The 15,824-nt window shown below is 47.2% G+C and overlaps 1 protein-coding gene across 1 annotated transcript in view; it reads left to right on the top strand.

Annotated features, from left to right (window-relative positions):
- LOC117539067 (Fanconi anemia group A protein-like) overlaps positions 1–15,824 on the top strand; it is an 81,352-nt gene that overhangs the window by 50,465 nt on the left and 15,063 nt on the right. Inside the window, 11 exon segments of the mRNA XM_034205086.1 lie at positions 1,448–1,581; positions 1,914–1,984; positions 2,134–2,233; positions 2,883–3,070; positions 3,174–3,270; positions 3,378–3,584; positions 4,317–4,390; positions 4,772–4,900; positions 13,606–13,687; positions 13,788–13,948; positions 14,041–14,146. Of these exon segments, the coding sequence (XP_034060977.1) occupies positions 1,448–1,581; positions 1,914–1,984; positions 2,134–2,233; positions 2,883–3,070; positions 3,174–3,270; positions 3,378–3,584; positions 4,317–4,390; positions 4,772–4,900; positions 13,606–13,687; positions 13,788–13,948; positions 14,041–14,146 (1,349 nt within the window).

Here is a 15,824-nt window from a genome sequence, read left to right as displayed (position 1 = left end):
GTCGTGTGTGTGAGCGGTTTTCTGATGTCAATGTTGTGAATCGAGTGGCCCATGGTGGTGGTGGGGTTATGGTATGGGCAGGCGTATGTTATGGACGACGAACACAGGTGCATTTTATTGATGGCATTGTGAATGCACAGAGATACCGTGACGAGATCCTGAGGCCCATTGTTGTGCCATTCATCCACGACCATCACCTCATGTTGCAGCATGATAATGCACGGCCCCATGTTGCAAGGATCTGTACACAATTCCTGGAGGCTGAAAACATCCCAGTTCTTGCATGGCCAGCATACTCACCGGACATGTCACCCATTGAGCATGTTTGGGATGCTCTGGATCGGCGTATACGACAGCGTGTTCCAGTTCCTGCCAATATCCAGCAACTTCGCACAGCCATTGAAGAGGAGTGGACCAACATTCCACAGACCACAATCAACAACCTGATCAACTCTATGCGAAGGAAATGTGTTGCACTGCGTGAGGCAAATGGTGGTCACAGCAGATACTGACTGGTTTTCGGACCCCCCCAGACCCCCCCAATAAAGCAAAAATGCACGTTTCAGAGTGGCCTTTTATTGTGGCCAGCCTAAGGCACACCTGTGAGGTGGGATGGATTATCTCGGCAAAGGAGAAGTGCTCACTATCACAGATGTTTTCAGATTTGTGAACAATATTTGAGATAAATGGTTATTTTGTGTTTATAGAAAATGTTTTAGATCTTTGAGTTCATCTCATGAAAAATGGGAGCAAAAACAAAAGTGTTGCATTTATGTTTTTGTTCAGTGTATGTTATAAAAATAAATGTAGATTTGTTTTTTGTTTTATAGAAATATACTAGTCTAATTGTCAGCTGTGTGCTCTCCCTTATTGCAGCTAATATTAAAGTTTTGGCCCCTCGTATACAGCTAATGCTTAAACATCTTCAAGTGAGAGGGATGTCAAACATAGGTTACCTACGTCTGGTCCTTAGTGATGTGTGTTTTCCTTTTCTGGGGGGTTGAAAAAACATCAGGAGGAGTTGAAGACAGACTGCTTAGAATAACGGGTTAGCAGACAGAGATAGTGACTAGCTGACTGGATCAAAAGTGATTTATTGGATTAAAGGACATTTTTATTAAATATCAACTGTCTTTAATTATTATAACTCGTCAGTGAAGCAAGCAGGAGAGCATATGTTTCATACCAGTGAAAAATGTGTTTTGGCTTAAAGAGTTATGGAAAGAAATGTGGATTAAAGCAAAAATATTTTGTTAAATAAAAACTGAATTTGAGAGTTTATATTCAGGGTGTTGACTTTTGAACTTCTGAACTTCAACACTCTTGGAAATGTTTTGATCACTGGAGTCAGAAACTGTTCATGTGTCACTTGTTGAAGAAACTCCACAATGTGCAGTCTCTTTGAATCGGTCACTTCCTGACGCTCGTGCTGCTCATCTCTCCTCAGAGGTGTGTGCCCAGCTGTCCAGGATCTCACACACTCTGAGTGTCATCTTCCCCGGCCGTCCTGACGATCTGATTGGACAGACGGTCATCAAACTTCACACACACACGCCTCTGTCCCCTGAGCTCCATGTCAAAGTACTGATTAAATCTGTTGTCCTCTTTGTTTATAAAGTAAAGTAACTAAGTACATTTACTCAATGACTGTAGTTAAATACATTTTTGAGGTACTTGAACTTAACTTAAGTGCTTCCATGTTTTCCACTTTTCGTTTTGGTACTTTGAGTATATTTCGATGCCAAGTCTATGTACTTTTACTAAACTTAACTTTTGATTGCCAGACTTTTACTTGTAACGGTATTTCTACACTGTGATATTATTACTTTAAGATCTGGGTACTTCTTCCACCGCTGGTTGTTTATATGTCAGATTTCATATGTATTCTTTTATTTTCTCCCTCCTATCCTCAGGTCGTCAACATGATCCTCAGAAACTTCTGTCAGTGCATGTTAGACGCTTCCAGAGAAACCCCTCCTAATAAGTGAGTACAAAGACTTTGTGTGTGTGTGTGTGTGTGTGTGTGTGTGTGTGTGTGTGTGTGTGTGTGTGTGTGCGTGTGTGTGTGTGCGTGTGTGTGTGTGTGTGTGTGTGTGTGTGTGTTAATGGGTCATCTCTCTCTCTTTCCTCCAGACAGAGCCTGTGGGCCTCCAGGTTGGTCAGCGTTCTGCTCAGTAACACACAGCTGGTCTCCAGCCTCCTGCACAGACTCTGGGATCTGTTCCATAACCAGGTATTGAGATCCACATTCTGATGCATTTCTTTAAGTATAATATGTAAAATGTCAGCACTTAGAAGTCTAAAAAAAGACTAGACCTATGTTATATCTATCAGGATACCAGGGGTTTTATGTGCTCTAATGTGAATGCTATTTGCCTCTGAGCATGTGTCACCGTGGTGGTTGTCTGCCAGAAGCAGTAGATATTTAGTTTTTTTCTAACTTTACACTTTACCTAATATAGGATTTAATCTTAAGATATCTTGATCCTAAGTTTGAACTCAGAGAAACACATTGAGCACATGTTAGCTGCAACGGAAAAGTGTGAGACAAACACTGATTTTGAAAGTGAAACAGCTTTATTCACTGATTAACAATTTTACATTTTGTTTTGGGGAGAAAGTGAACCTCTGTTCTGTTCCCAGTGAAAACCACAGGCTGGGATTCATAACTAGCAGGAGCTGACAAACCAACCTGATCCCACCCTACTTCATGTCGCTATCAAACTCTTGTTATTGTTTTTAGAGATCTTTAGTGGCAGAACATGTAATATTGTGTGTTCAACTCTAGTATTTAGTATTTTAATCACTTCATCTCTGTATTCCTCCGCACCACTCATTCAGAACATTTACTTGTGGACTTAAACGAACCTCTTCTGTTGAAGGGCTCTTCACTGAGCGCTGCACACTTACTGGGCCTGTCAGCCTTTGTGGTCCATCTGCACGCCTCCATGTCCCACAGTCCTCTGGTGCAGCTGGTCCCGCCCCTTTTTCCTGAGCCAGTATCTGTTGGAGAAGCTCTCAGCGCAGCGCTGCTCTGCAGCACACACACTGACATGCTCTTCTGTGTCAGGTGAGGTCACCTGTGCAGTTTGATACTTACAAACATTACCTTTCTCATTAATCAATTGAAAATGGCCGCCACCTTTACTTCCTGTCTTCTTGTTGCTGTGCAGGTTCTGTGTGGCGGCTGTGTGTTATGGGATGTGTAGAGGGGACTCATTGCCTCAGCAACAACAGCAGGACTTCATCATCAGCGGCCTCTATAAGAAGGTGCCTCTTTCTCCTTGAAAAAATGACATTAGGTTAGAATGTGTTACATATCACATTATAATACTGTTACTTATATCTAACATTTCTGTAACTGTGTGTTTGTTCAGCTCCTGTACCTCATCCCAAGACTGTTTCCTGAAGCCAGAAGAGCTGCCATCACTGCTGGAGCTCCGATGGGTGAACATGAGGAGGAGGAGGAGGAGCTGTCCGGCCTGTGGAGCAGAGCCTCACACAGCCACAGCTGGAGGAACACTGCTCTGCAGCTGTGGAGACACCCAGCCGTCCAACAGCTGCAGCACACAGCACAGTATCAGGTGAGAGGCTTTCTCTTAAAAACTGATGTAAACAAATTAATCAGGGTTGGAAGGGTTACTTTAAAAAATGTAATGCGTTACAATTACAAGTGTACAAATGTATTCAGTAACCTAATCTGAGTATCAAAATATATAAGTAATTGTATTGTTTTTTTATAGGAAAACCTTTCTTTCATTAAGCATGATCCGGCAGCAGCCTAAACACCAACAATGAAACACATGAGCACATACTACGGTTTCAAAGCAGAAATAAAATCTGAGCTGACAGAAAATGCTCCGTTTTAGTTTAACACACACAGTTAAGCTCACACACTATTTTATGAACATATGTGATCTTTATTTTAAAAGGTATTGTAACATTGTAATCCTGCTAGTTATCCCCATTGTTTAGAAATGTAACAGTACATTTGATTATGTCTTAACTCTATCGGAATACAGTTACCTTTTTGTATCTTTATAACTTAATGCCGTTACATGTAAGCTCTTACTCCCCAAGTCAGATGTAATAAAATGAAAATAGATAGCACTGGGATCCTGGGGCTCAATGCGCAAAACATTAAACATTAAACATCAGTGTTTTCTAAAGAAATCATAACCCGGTTCCTGAAGATAATCCACAGAACTTGTTGTGAGCATTTTGATGACGTTTTATATCTCGTTGGCGGGTGTAGAATTTGTTTGGATTGATGTTATTGACGAACGCAAAAATCCTGAACCCTTCTGTTTTCCAAGTTATCGGTCTCAGAATGGCTGGCTAATGAGCTCAGAGTACAGAGAAGTGAAGACGCCCTGTCAGACCCAGAACGGTAAGACACACACACACACACACACACACACACACACACACACACACTCACACAAACACACACACACACACACACACACACACACACACACACACACACACTTACACACTTACACTCTTACACTCTCACATCCCCAGGCGCTGTACAATAGCTGCCCATTGCTCCTAGTACTAGACTCCTGGTATGAAGATGGGTTCAATGCAGAGAACAAATGTCACTGTGTGTGCTGTGTGCTCTGCATGTGTGACCATTAAAGAGGGTTTCATCCCTCCCATTCTATCTATCTATCTATCTATCGTGTGTGTGTGTGTGTGTGTGTGTGTGTGTGTGTGTGTGTGTGTGTGTGTGTGTGTGTGTGTGTGTGTGTGTGTGTGTGTGTAGTCAGGAGTTCCAGCAGTGGGCCTGCTCGGAGCTCTTCCTCCCCCGTGAGGTGGAGCAGGGAGGCTGTGGAGGAGATATGAAGCTCCTCTGCTCTCATCTGCTCACCGCCATCATGGGCCAGCAGTCAAGGTGAAGTATGAACCACAGCTGAAGTGTATGCAGATTATCTGTAAAGTTACTACAAGTACTTTACAACTGGTTATACAAATCTAAATGTAACACTGATGTCTCTTTATGATCAACATAACCATACTAGACCATCAGCCATCAGAATCTGGCTATTCCTATAGGTATTCTGTTCCTAGCAGTGTTGTGCTAGTTACTGAAAACAAGTAACTAGTTACATTAGTTACTTCATTTCAAAAGTAACTCAGTTACTTTACTAGTTACTTACACCAAAAAATTATGCGTTACTGTGAAAAGTAACGTTCTATTTCGTCCCTACTGAGGGACTGTGTGCTGTGCAGAACCTCAACAGACAGGTTGGTGTCAGCTTGTTGCTGGTGATGGCTGTGTCCCCGCACCCTCTCCCAGCTAAGTTGTCCTGATTGCTGTCTTATTTTTTCTTTGGCTTAGACTTTCTGGTGACGACAGTGTTCCCGCTTCCTCTCCCATAAAGTTGCCCTTATGCTCTTTTGAAAGTTCTGCTTGTGGTGTTGTGCCCGAGCTATCATTAGCATTTGAGTCCCAGCTTTGGCTGCATCCCTCATTCAATTTAGTATGGAAAGCCCAGAGTGTCATATTTTAAACCCGTTTTTCGTTTAGATGCAGAGAGTAAGGTAAGTACTTTCTATTTCTTAGAAGCTATTATCTGGTCTTAACATTTGTGTTCTGACTTGGTCGCTTGATTGTTAGCAGCAGCCGCTTGGCTAACACCTTGCTGTTAAGCTTAACTATTAACTCAGCCGGTGAGGGCAGCGCTCCCGCTCCCGGTACATAGGGTTTGATTGCAGTAGCGCTAGATCGTTGTATTACTGCTCCTAGTACTAGACTCCTAGCACTAGGATGATATGCAGAGAACATCTTCACTGCGGGTGCTGTGTGCTCCGCATGTGCGGTTACTACTGCGGGATGTTCTCTTTCTTAGAAGCTAATTATCTGGTCTTAACATTGTGTTCTGACTTGGTTGCTTGATTGTTAGCAGCAGCCGCTTGGCTAACACCTTGCATGTACCGTTAAGCTTCATTATTTAACTCAGCCGGTGAGGGCAGTGCTCTCGCTCCCGCTCCCGGTAAACGCATGGTATGGTTGCAGTAGCGCTATATCGTTGTATTTACTGCTCCTAGTACTAGACTCCTAGCACTAGGACGATATGCAGAGAACAATCTTCACTGTGTGCTGTGTGCTCTGCATGTGTGGCCATTAAGGAGGATTTCATCCTCCCAATATTATATTATCTAGTGGGCAGCCGTTTGGCTGACACTTTTAGGCACCGGCCACAGTTACTACTGTAACTAAGGTTCTAAGCCGTAAGTACTGGCCATAATTACTACTGTAACTACGGTTCCAAGCCGTGTAAGTACTGGCCATAGTCAATACCGTAACTACGGCTCTATGCTGTGTAAGTACTGTCCATAGTTACTATTGTAACTACGGTTTTAAGCCGTAAGTACTAGCCATAGTTACTACTGTAACTACGGTTCCAAGCCGTGCAAGTACTGGCCATAGTCAATACCGTAAACGGCTCTATGCTGTGTAAGTACTGGTCATAGTTACTACTGTAACTACGGTTCCAAGCCATGTAAGTACTGGCCATAGTTACTACTGTAACTACGGTTCCAAGCCGTGCAAGTACTGGCCAGAGTTACTACTGTAACTACGGCTCTATGCTGTGTAAGTTCTGGCCATAGTTACGACTGTAACTACGGTTCTAAGCCGTGTAAGTACTGGCCATAGTTACTACTGTAACTACGGTTATATGCCGTGTGAGCACTGGCCATGGTTACTGCTGTAACTACGGCTCTGTGCTGTTCTCTTCTTTCGAAGCTATTTATCTGGTCTTAAACATGTGTGTTATTTGACTTAATCTCGCTTGATCGTTAGCAGCAGCTGCTCGGCTAACGTCTTGCGTGTACTGTTAAGCTTCTTTATTTTACCCAGCTAGGTGAAGGCAGTGCTCTCGCTCCTGCTCCCTCTACCGGTAATGCGGATGTAGCTACATCCCTTTTTCTGTTCGGTGAGTAGTAGCACCGCTCTACTCTTCCCGTTCAGCTGGTAGCAGTGTTCTCGCCCCCGCTCCTGGTTACGCTGCATCTGGCATTCGTCTCTAACTCAACCAGTGAAGGCAGTGTTCTCGCCCCCGCTCCTGGTAGACGCCAAACTGCCTCGTTTTTCCGTTAAGCAGGTAGTCGGTGAAGGCTGTGTTCCCGCACCCGCTCCCGGTTACGCTGCATCTGGCAGTCGTCTCTAACTCAACCAGTGAAGGCAGTTCTCGCCCCCGCTCCTGGTAGATGCCAAACTGCCTCGTTTTTCCGTTAAGCAGGTAGTCGGTGAAGGCTGTGTTCCCGCACCCGCTCCCGGTTACGCTGCATCTGGCATTCGTCTCTAACTCAACCAGTGAAGGCAGTGTTTTCGCTCCCGCTCCTGGTAGACGCTGAACTGCCTTGTTTGTCTGTTAAGCAGGTAGCTGGTGAAGGCTGTGTTCCCGCACCCGCTCCCGGTTACGCTGCATCTGGCATTCGTCTCTAACTCAACCAGTGAAGGCAGTGTTCTCGCCCCCGCTCCTGGTAGACGCGGAACTGCCTTGTTTCTCCGTTAAGCAGGTAGCTGGTGAAGGCTGTGTTCCCGCACCCGCTCCTGGTTACGCTGCATCTGGTATTCGTCTCTAACTCAACCAGTGAAGGTAGTGTTCTCGCCCCCGCTCCTGGTAGACGCGGAACTGCCCTGTTTTTCAGTTAAGCAGGTAGCTGGTGAAGGCTGTGTTCCCGCACCCGCTCCCGGTTATGCTGCATCTGGCATTCGTCTCTAATTCAGCCGGCAGTGTTCTCGCCCCCGCTCCTGGTAGATGCTGAACGGCCGTGTTTATTTATCCAGCCAGGTGAAGGCAGTGCTCTCGCTCCCGCTCCCTCTGCCGGTAACGTGGGTGTAATTACATCCCTCTTTCTGTTCGGCGAGTAGCAGCAATGCTCTACTCTTTCCATTAAGCAGGTAGCTGGTGAAGGCTGTGTTCCCGCACCCGCTCCCCGCTACGCTGCATCTGGCTACCTACAGAATGGCTCATTCATGTAGCGCCTGTATGGCTTCTTTTGAGCCCGAGGACGGCCACGACCGCTGCCCCTCCTGCCTCGGCCGCCTCTGGCGGTCAGTGGGGACGAAATGTGAGCATCTGAGGGAGGTTCTCACGGTAAACGCCTGCATGAGCTGTAGCTGCATGCCTCGGGTGCTCAGAGTGGCTAGAATCACTGAGGCGGAACGTCTGGCAGCAGCCAACAGACACCTCTCCTTGTCACATCCTCCTCCAGATCAATTCGGCCGTTCCCGGCGACTTGAGGGAGCGATGGCTATGTGTGCTCCCCCCAATAGAAGGACTAGAAACAGGCTGTCCTCTAAAGTGGATCGGCTATAGGGGCATGATGAAGTCGCCTCTTGGCTCTTCAGCCTGGGCCCGGTGTAGGGGCTGCTAGCGGGCCTGTCCCCCCCCCCCCCCCCCCCCCCCGCCTTCGGTTGACGCCCCTCCTTCGGTTGGCGCACCTCCTTCGGCCGACGCACCTCCTTCGGTTGACGCACCTCTGTATGAGGACACCTTGTCACTGGTACAGACTCGTCGCCAGGTTTCGCTGGCCCAGTCACCACTAACGGAGGCATGTAGGAGAGTCCTCCGTAGCGTACCAGTCGAGCCAGGGGAGCTGTTTAGGTCAGCTGCCCTGGAGGCACTGGAGCGTGCCGCCCAAGCTAGGCAGACCAGGCAGGTCTCGGGTCTTCGCAGACCTGTGCCCACTCCCAGCAGGCCCAGGGGCCGCTCTAGCAGCCGCACTCAGCCGCCGGATTACAGGGGTGGTCTGCAGAGGTCTTAGCGGCGCGACCCAATGACTTTCGTGCCCCAGGTCGCCCGCCTTCCAGGCGGCCTCGTGCCCCAGAGCCTTACCGGCGCCCCCCAAGAGGCTCCAGGGGCCGGGGGGCTGGGCCCTGAAATCCCGGGGGCGGTCGTCGGCTGCTTTCCCAGCAGCAGCTCAGTTACTGGGCGGTCTGTACTTCCGTCCCTTGGGTGGTTTTCACCTTAACCCAGGCGTACGGACCGCAGCTCCGGCCCCTAGCCTTCGGCTGGGTCTAATTGACAGTCGTCAGCGATCCGGCAGGGGCCCTAGCTCTGGCCCAAGAGTTGTCCATCCTTCTGTCCAAGGACGCAATCAAGCCAGTAAGACCCTCTGCTTAGCCCAGGGGGTTCTACTCGGCGTACTTTCTCGTGAGCAAGAAAGTCGGCGGATTTCGCCCGATCTTGGACCTCAGAGGAATCAACAGATTCCCGAAGGTGCTGCCATTCTATATGCTGACCACTGCATATGCACAGGTGGAGTGGTTCTCAACCGTGGACTTGAGGGATGCCTACTTCCACGTGGGCCGGGCAAGATGGTGCCTTATATTCAGTTCCTCCGGCCCTTGGGCAGACTGGCAGCTGCCTCGGCCGCTGGGCCCTTAGGCCCGCTGTCGTTGCGCCCCATGCAGATGTGGCTGAACAGCCTTCACTTGGACGCCAAGTGGCACAGGCACAGGGAAGTCAGGGTGTCGCAGCATTGCCTCCACTCTCTGTCACGCTGGAGGGGCAGGGCCTATCTCCTAGTGGGCGTGCCCATGGGCGCCATCCCATCCCGCCAGGAGACCATCACCATAGGTGCATGTCTCTCAGGGTGGGGTGCAGTGCGGCAGGGCAGGACCGTTCAGGGTCAGCGGTCTGCCCAGGAGAGTGCGTGCCAGGTCAACGTGCTAGAGCTTCGAGCTGTGCAGCTTGCACTCACGCACTTTCTACCCCAACTGGGGGGCAAGAATGTGCGTGTTCCTTGGGGACAGCATGTACGTTGTTGCTTAGACAACAGTCCCTTCTAGATAGTGGACGTTCTCACTCCACTCTGAATTTATGTGGCTGCGATTTCTGCCCAAAATGTTCGGGTCGACGGCGCCACGGCGCCACGGCGGGGTGCCACAGGTCGGTGTCCCTCTTTATGAGAGGGGGCTTTACGGCAGCGTCCCCCTAGCACCCCGAGGGCTCCGGCTTGGGACCTGCCCCTGCTGCCGGATGCCCTATCATCTCCTCCCTTCGAGCCCCTGGCCCAGGTGGGGCTTAGGTGGCTGCCCACGAAGGCAGCATTTCTGCTTGCCATAGCCTCAGGGAAGCGAGTCGGGGAGTTGCATGTCCTCTCCATAAACAATACATGCCCGAGGTGGGACTCTCAGGCGTTGCCCTTTGGGCAAATGTGGCATTCCGGCCCGGGGTCCTTCCACAAACCCACTTCAATCAGCCTGCCCAGCTGGCACGCTTTGACATTCAGGAGTACGGCACGTCGAAGTTGCTGTGCCCTGGGGGTGCCCAAAGGGCGTATATCAAGGCTACTGCCTGTATACGGCAGTAGGAGCAACTCTTGATTTTGCCCTGGCGGCACTAAAGGAGGTTATGCCCTCTAACCAGTGGCTGCCCCACTGGGTTGTCGATACCATCTCACAGGCTTACGGGGCCAGTGGCCGCCCCCTGCCATCAGGCTGAGATGCCACTCTACAAGGAGCATCTCAACATCTTGGGCTGCCCTGAGGGTGGTGCCCCTGGAGACCATCTACGCCGTGGCGTCTTCTGGCACATTCTCCAGTTGTCATCAGGTCAATGTCGCCACTCCCCATTCTTTGGGCGTGGTCCTTTTGCCGAGCTCCGCTGCTTCCAGTGGTGAGCAAGGGCTTGGATTCTTCATGACATTGTTGGTATAAGTCATCCAGTGCTTAAAGCACCGCCTCTGGCGGTCAGTAGGGACGAAATAGAACGATAATTACGGCTGTAACTACGGTTCTATGAGTCCCGGATGACCGCCAGAGTTCCCTGTCACTCAGAATTATTGTGTGCTCGGGAGAAGATTCTGGGAACAGATCCTCTGACGACACCGGCTGATATAGCCGGTGTCACGTGGGTCACAGGTGACTTTGTTGTTATTGGTACTCGAGCTGCGCATGCGCGCGATGGACATATCCAGTGCTTAAAGCACCGCCTCTGGCGGTCATCCGGGACTCATAGAACAGTAGTTACAGCCGTAACTATCGTTTTAGTTACTTAAAAAAATTGCTCCCATTAATGCCCTTATAGCCTTCCTTTCAGTACTGTTATTGCATTGGAGAATAATACAATCTGTTGATCAACTTGACATGCATTATATGCAATCTGGATTGCATCGATATTAGCTGGCTTTCCATTGTTGTATATTCTTTCTCCAGGTAGTTGGAAAAAGTTTGCCGTCCCATATGCCGTGTGCCGCCCGGACATGCTATCATGCTAACTAGCTCCCTGAAAGCGGGTGACTCCACTGTAGCAATAGCCTGCATGTGTTCTACAACATACCGTGCAATGGCTTTATCGACTTTTCCCTGGCTAGCAGTCCCTTGGTTAAAATCCAGCCGCTGTTGCTTAGGTGGAGGTGGAGTGGCGTCGGCTGAGTCTCTGTGGTCTTAGCTACTAGCTTCGTCCCAGCATGTTGTTTTTGCAGATGTTTGAAGAGATTTGAATTGCTGGTTTGGGCAGTAGATAGGATCTTTGACCCGCCAGGACACAACTTACATTTAACAGAAACTTTCTTTTCTTTGTGCTCAACAAAAGTGAAATAGTGAGAATATCTCCAGGTGGAGAAACTAGACTTGAGCTCCGCCGCCGCCATGATAGTCTTGTTAGTAAACAACACAAACACGCCCACAGCACGTCTCCGTATGTGACACAGGAAGTATCTAAGTACATTTACTCATCTCTGTTCGCCTGGCTGTTGACTATATAAAAAAAACTAACGGAGTAACGCACCATGTAGTAACGGTAACTGAGTTAGTGAATTAAAAAAGTAATGCGTTAGAGTACTAGTTACTGCCAAAAATAACGGCGTTAGTCCCAACACTGGTTCCTAGTAACTGTGCCGGGATCCCCTGCAAAATCAGGAGAAAGGATTTACAGTACACAGACCAGAAAAGCCAATGTTTAAAATGTTTACAGGCAAAGTATTGCAGTGAGCCGGTTAGAAGGAAACAGCTCTTGATCATTTGTTGTTTTGGCTAATATTGGATGGTGGTCTGAAAAGAACAACAAAACCTAAAAGGGACAGTTGATAAAGCAGTGAGGCATTCCTCTCAGACTGGTATATAATATTTATATTTTATTTATGGAATACACTGCAAGACGATAATTACAATAATTAATCTTATAGATGCATCACCTCATCACTATGCATTGTTTAAACAGCTGTGTTTAATAATGAAACATTGTTTTAAATATTAGTTGCATGGCAAGTTTATTTATATAGCCCCTTTCAACACAAGGCAAGTGGTTTTCAAAGAGCATTTCTCCGTGATCCCAACTCGTCTATTACCAGCGTTCAGGGAGCTCTATGCAAGTCAATGGGACTGCCTGTTAGTTAGCCAAGGGATCCTGGTGTGTGAGGTGCTCCACAGATTGGTCCATTTGGGCCAATCCGGTCATTTGTTGTTGATTTGGGTGTTCACACGTCACAGAACCCAGGAAGCAAACAATGGAAAAAGAGAAATCCCCAACGAGGCGTTCTGGGGCAGCACAGACAGGTCTTCTCTGTGTTAGAGTTGTACTCGCTACAGGGTGTACTTTGAGGGTTTGTGACTTTGCAGACCGTTTACATGCAGAAAAACCTACATAATACAAGGGGATGGGTAATAACCAGAAAAGCATGACATGTGACCCTTAAGAAATATGGCCTTTAAAAACAGTCATTAAAAAGCATAAAGAAAAAATAAACATAATACAAGTTACAGTGCAGTGTAATTAAAAGCAGCGACAAAAAGAAAAGTCTTCAGCCTGGATTTAAAAGTAGTCAGAGTTGCAGCGGACCTGCAGGTTTCTGGGAGTTTGTTCCAGATATTTGGAGCATAATAACTGAACGCTGCTTCTCCATGTTTAGTTCTGACTCTGGGGACAGAAAGCTGACCAGTCCCTGAAGACCTGAGAGATCTGGATGGTTCATAATTTAGCAGGAGGTCAGAAATGTATTTTGGGCCTAAACCATTCAGTGCTTTATAAACCAGCAGCAGTATTTTGAAATCTATTCTTTGACACACAGGAAGCCAGTGTAAAGACTTCAGAACAGGAGTGATGTGATCCACTTTCTTAGTGTTAGTGAGGACTCGAGCAGCGGCGTTCTGAATCAGCTGCAGCTTTCTAATAGATTTTTTAGTGAGACCTGTGAAGACACCATTGCAGTAGTCGAGTCTACTGAAGATAAAAGCATGGACAAGTTTTTCCAAATCCTGCTGTGACATTAGTCTTTTAATCCTAGATATATTCTTGCGGTGATAGTAGGCTGATTTAGTAACTGTTTTAATGTGACTGTTGAAACTCAGGTCATTTATTCGTTCATCCTTGGTTACAAAAACAGTTGCATAAGTATGCATCTTTCTTTCTTTCACCTAAAAGACGCGCTCAGATCAACACCGAGAGGCTTGCTGCACATGGAAAACATTACCACATTTGTTCACAGGGGGCAAAAAATATGAAGACAATTTGTTCACCTATTATAATTGTTATGCTATTTATATTATAAATCGCCTATATGTTATTCAGGAGCACCAATGAACAAAATGTGAATTGTTCAGCCTTTGGTAAAAACGTCACTCTTTTATATATTTTATGTCAGCAGCCACCAGACGGTGGAAAAGCTGGATGAGAGAGTGTCAGAGAGAGGAAGCTGTCTGCCTGACATCCTGTCCAGGTTACAGGTGTGTACGCTGTAAACTGAAGCAAGAGAGACCTGTTGCTGTGGCCCTTAATACATCCAGTGTGTTTTGTTTTCATGTGTGATTCTTTGTGTATGTGCAGGAACTTGTCTATGACATGGAAGTGACTGCCCTCTCTGGTTGCCATGGAAAATATGATATTTGTGACTTCCTCTTTGAACTGTTGTCTAAGAGGTGCTCCTTCACAGAAAAGAGCATCAGCACTGCGCTCTGCCTACAACACACACTCAACACATGGAACAGGTACACACACACACACACACACACACACACACACACACACACATATTTAATGTTCAGCCACTGAGATGTGTGTGTGTGTGTGTGTGTCACAGAGTACTGCTGGCTCTCCCAGCAGTGTTACTCCTTAAGCTGAAGTCTGAAGGAGGGAGGGCAGCTATTGATTGTCACAAGCTGATAGAACATATCAACCTGCATCAGGTGAGCTGCGACACATTTTCTGATCACTTTGTCAAATGTTTCTCTCCCGAATCTGTTTTGCTGTTTGACAAAGTGCTGTGATTGTGTGTTAATGTTACGCTAGAAGACTGTTGCTAAGGAAAGCAGACCGTTGTGAAGGAGGATCAAGAGACTACAGTATGTGCAGTCAGGGGCGGACTGGCCATCGGGAATACCGGGAGTTTCCCCGGTGGGCCGGTGCTGTGGGTGGGCCGGAGGGCCAAAAATAAATAAATAAAAGTTTATTAAAAAAAAATGAAAAACATTTTTTTTGCCTAAATCCTACCGGCCCACATTTGTAAGTGTTCCGGCCCAGCCCAGCCCAGCCCAGCCCAGTGGGGTGTGGCCAGGGTTGGGTTGTAACGGAATACATGTAACGGTGTTTCGTAATCAGAATACAAAAATCAAAACTGTATTCAGCTCGCGTTACATTTGAAAAACGAGTAATCTGATTACAGTTACTTTCGTAAACCTGAAGTGAATACATTTTGGAATACTTATTGGAATTATTGGTGGAAATATTTCCTCACAACATTTAATATTCATTACTAAAGGTACAGCCGAATCATCACAGCGCACAAAACCGCGCAGATGGACCAAAAAGGGGAGCGTTTGAAAAAAATGTGCGGGTCCGCTCAGTGAAACAATAACAACGTAACATGGAGGAACAAAAGTCTGCGCTTAAATTGTGTGTGTGTGTGTGTGTGTGTGTGTGTGTGTGTGTGTGTGTGTGTGTGTGTGTGTGTGTGTGTGTGTGTGTGTGTGTGTGTGTGTGTGTGTGTGTGTGTGTGTGTGTGTGTGTGTGTGTGTGTGTGTGTGTGTGTGTGTGTGTGTGTGTGTGTGTGTGTGTAGAGGTGTGTGTAGTTAAAACACATCAGCCACACTGCTCTTTGGCCTTTCTAATGATTCTGAAAGTAAACACAGTGAAGGCGGTGCGTGAAAGGCGGTGCGTGAAAGGCACTGCGCGCTCCTCTTCTCAGAGGCTGAGTTAACCCTCCCGCTGCCGGTGCTGCAGAGATTTAATGAAGTGAAGGAGGTGTTCCTTCTATAAAACAGCTGCGGGCAGCAGATACTGTGAGAGGCAGACATGAATAGCCTACATAGATCAAGGCAGACTGGTGCACACACTCTCCTGTTTTGCCAATCCGGTGCTTAAACAAATATAGCTCTACACCCCTGGCCGAAATGTCCTTAAAATGAAGTCCGAGTTCGACATTTTAATTAATGTCCTGCCAACACTGGCAGGACAGAAGGCGACACGCCCGTTCTAAGCCATGTCCTCACATCCCAAGCTGCATCCCCAAAAAGTTTATTATGTTGTTACAACAGGGTTTAGGGGGAGTGGCTGTACGGCTGTACCCGTAGGATAGAAAAGGGGGAAGTGACGTCTGACTCAGAGGTTGTGCGGCTGTGGAGAAGAACGTGTTGCCCACATTCTGTTACTGAGTTTAGGCTAGTTAGCTAGCAGGTTTATTGTTTTGGGTGCAGTCACTTTTGCCTCCACTTGCTGTTCAAATAAATGTTGAAAGAAAAAGTTAATCTGTTTAAAGTTCTGTTTTATATGGGTGTTGAAGAAGAAGAAGAAGAATTGGGAGGGATGAAACCCTCTTTAATGGTCACACATGCAGAGCACACAGCACACACAGTGAAATGTGTTCTC

The sequence above is a fragment of the Gymnodraco acuticeps genome, unplaced genomic scaffold, assembly GCF_902827175.1.
Source record: "Gymnodraco acuticeps unplaced genomic scaffold, fGymAcu1.1, whole genome shotgun sequence".
NCBI classification, from domain to species: Eukaryota; Metazoa; Chordata; class Actinopteri; order Perciformes; family Bathydraconidae; genus Gymnodraco; species Gymnodraco acuticeps.
The sequence above is the reverse complement of the archived record's forward strand: the minus strand, read 5'-3'. Positions and strand labels throughout refer to the sequence as shown.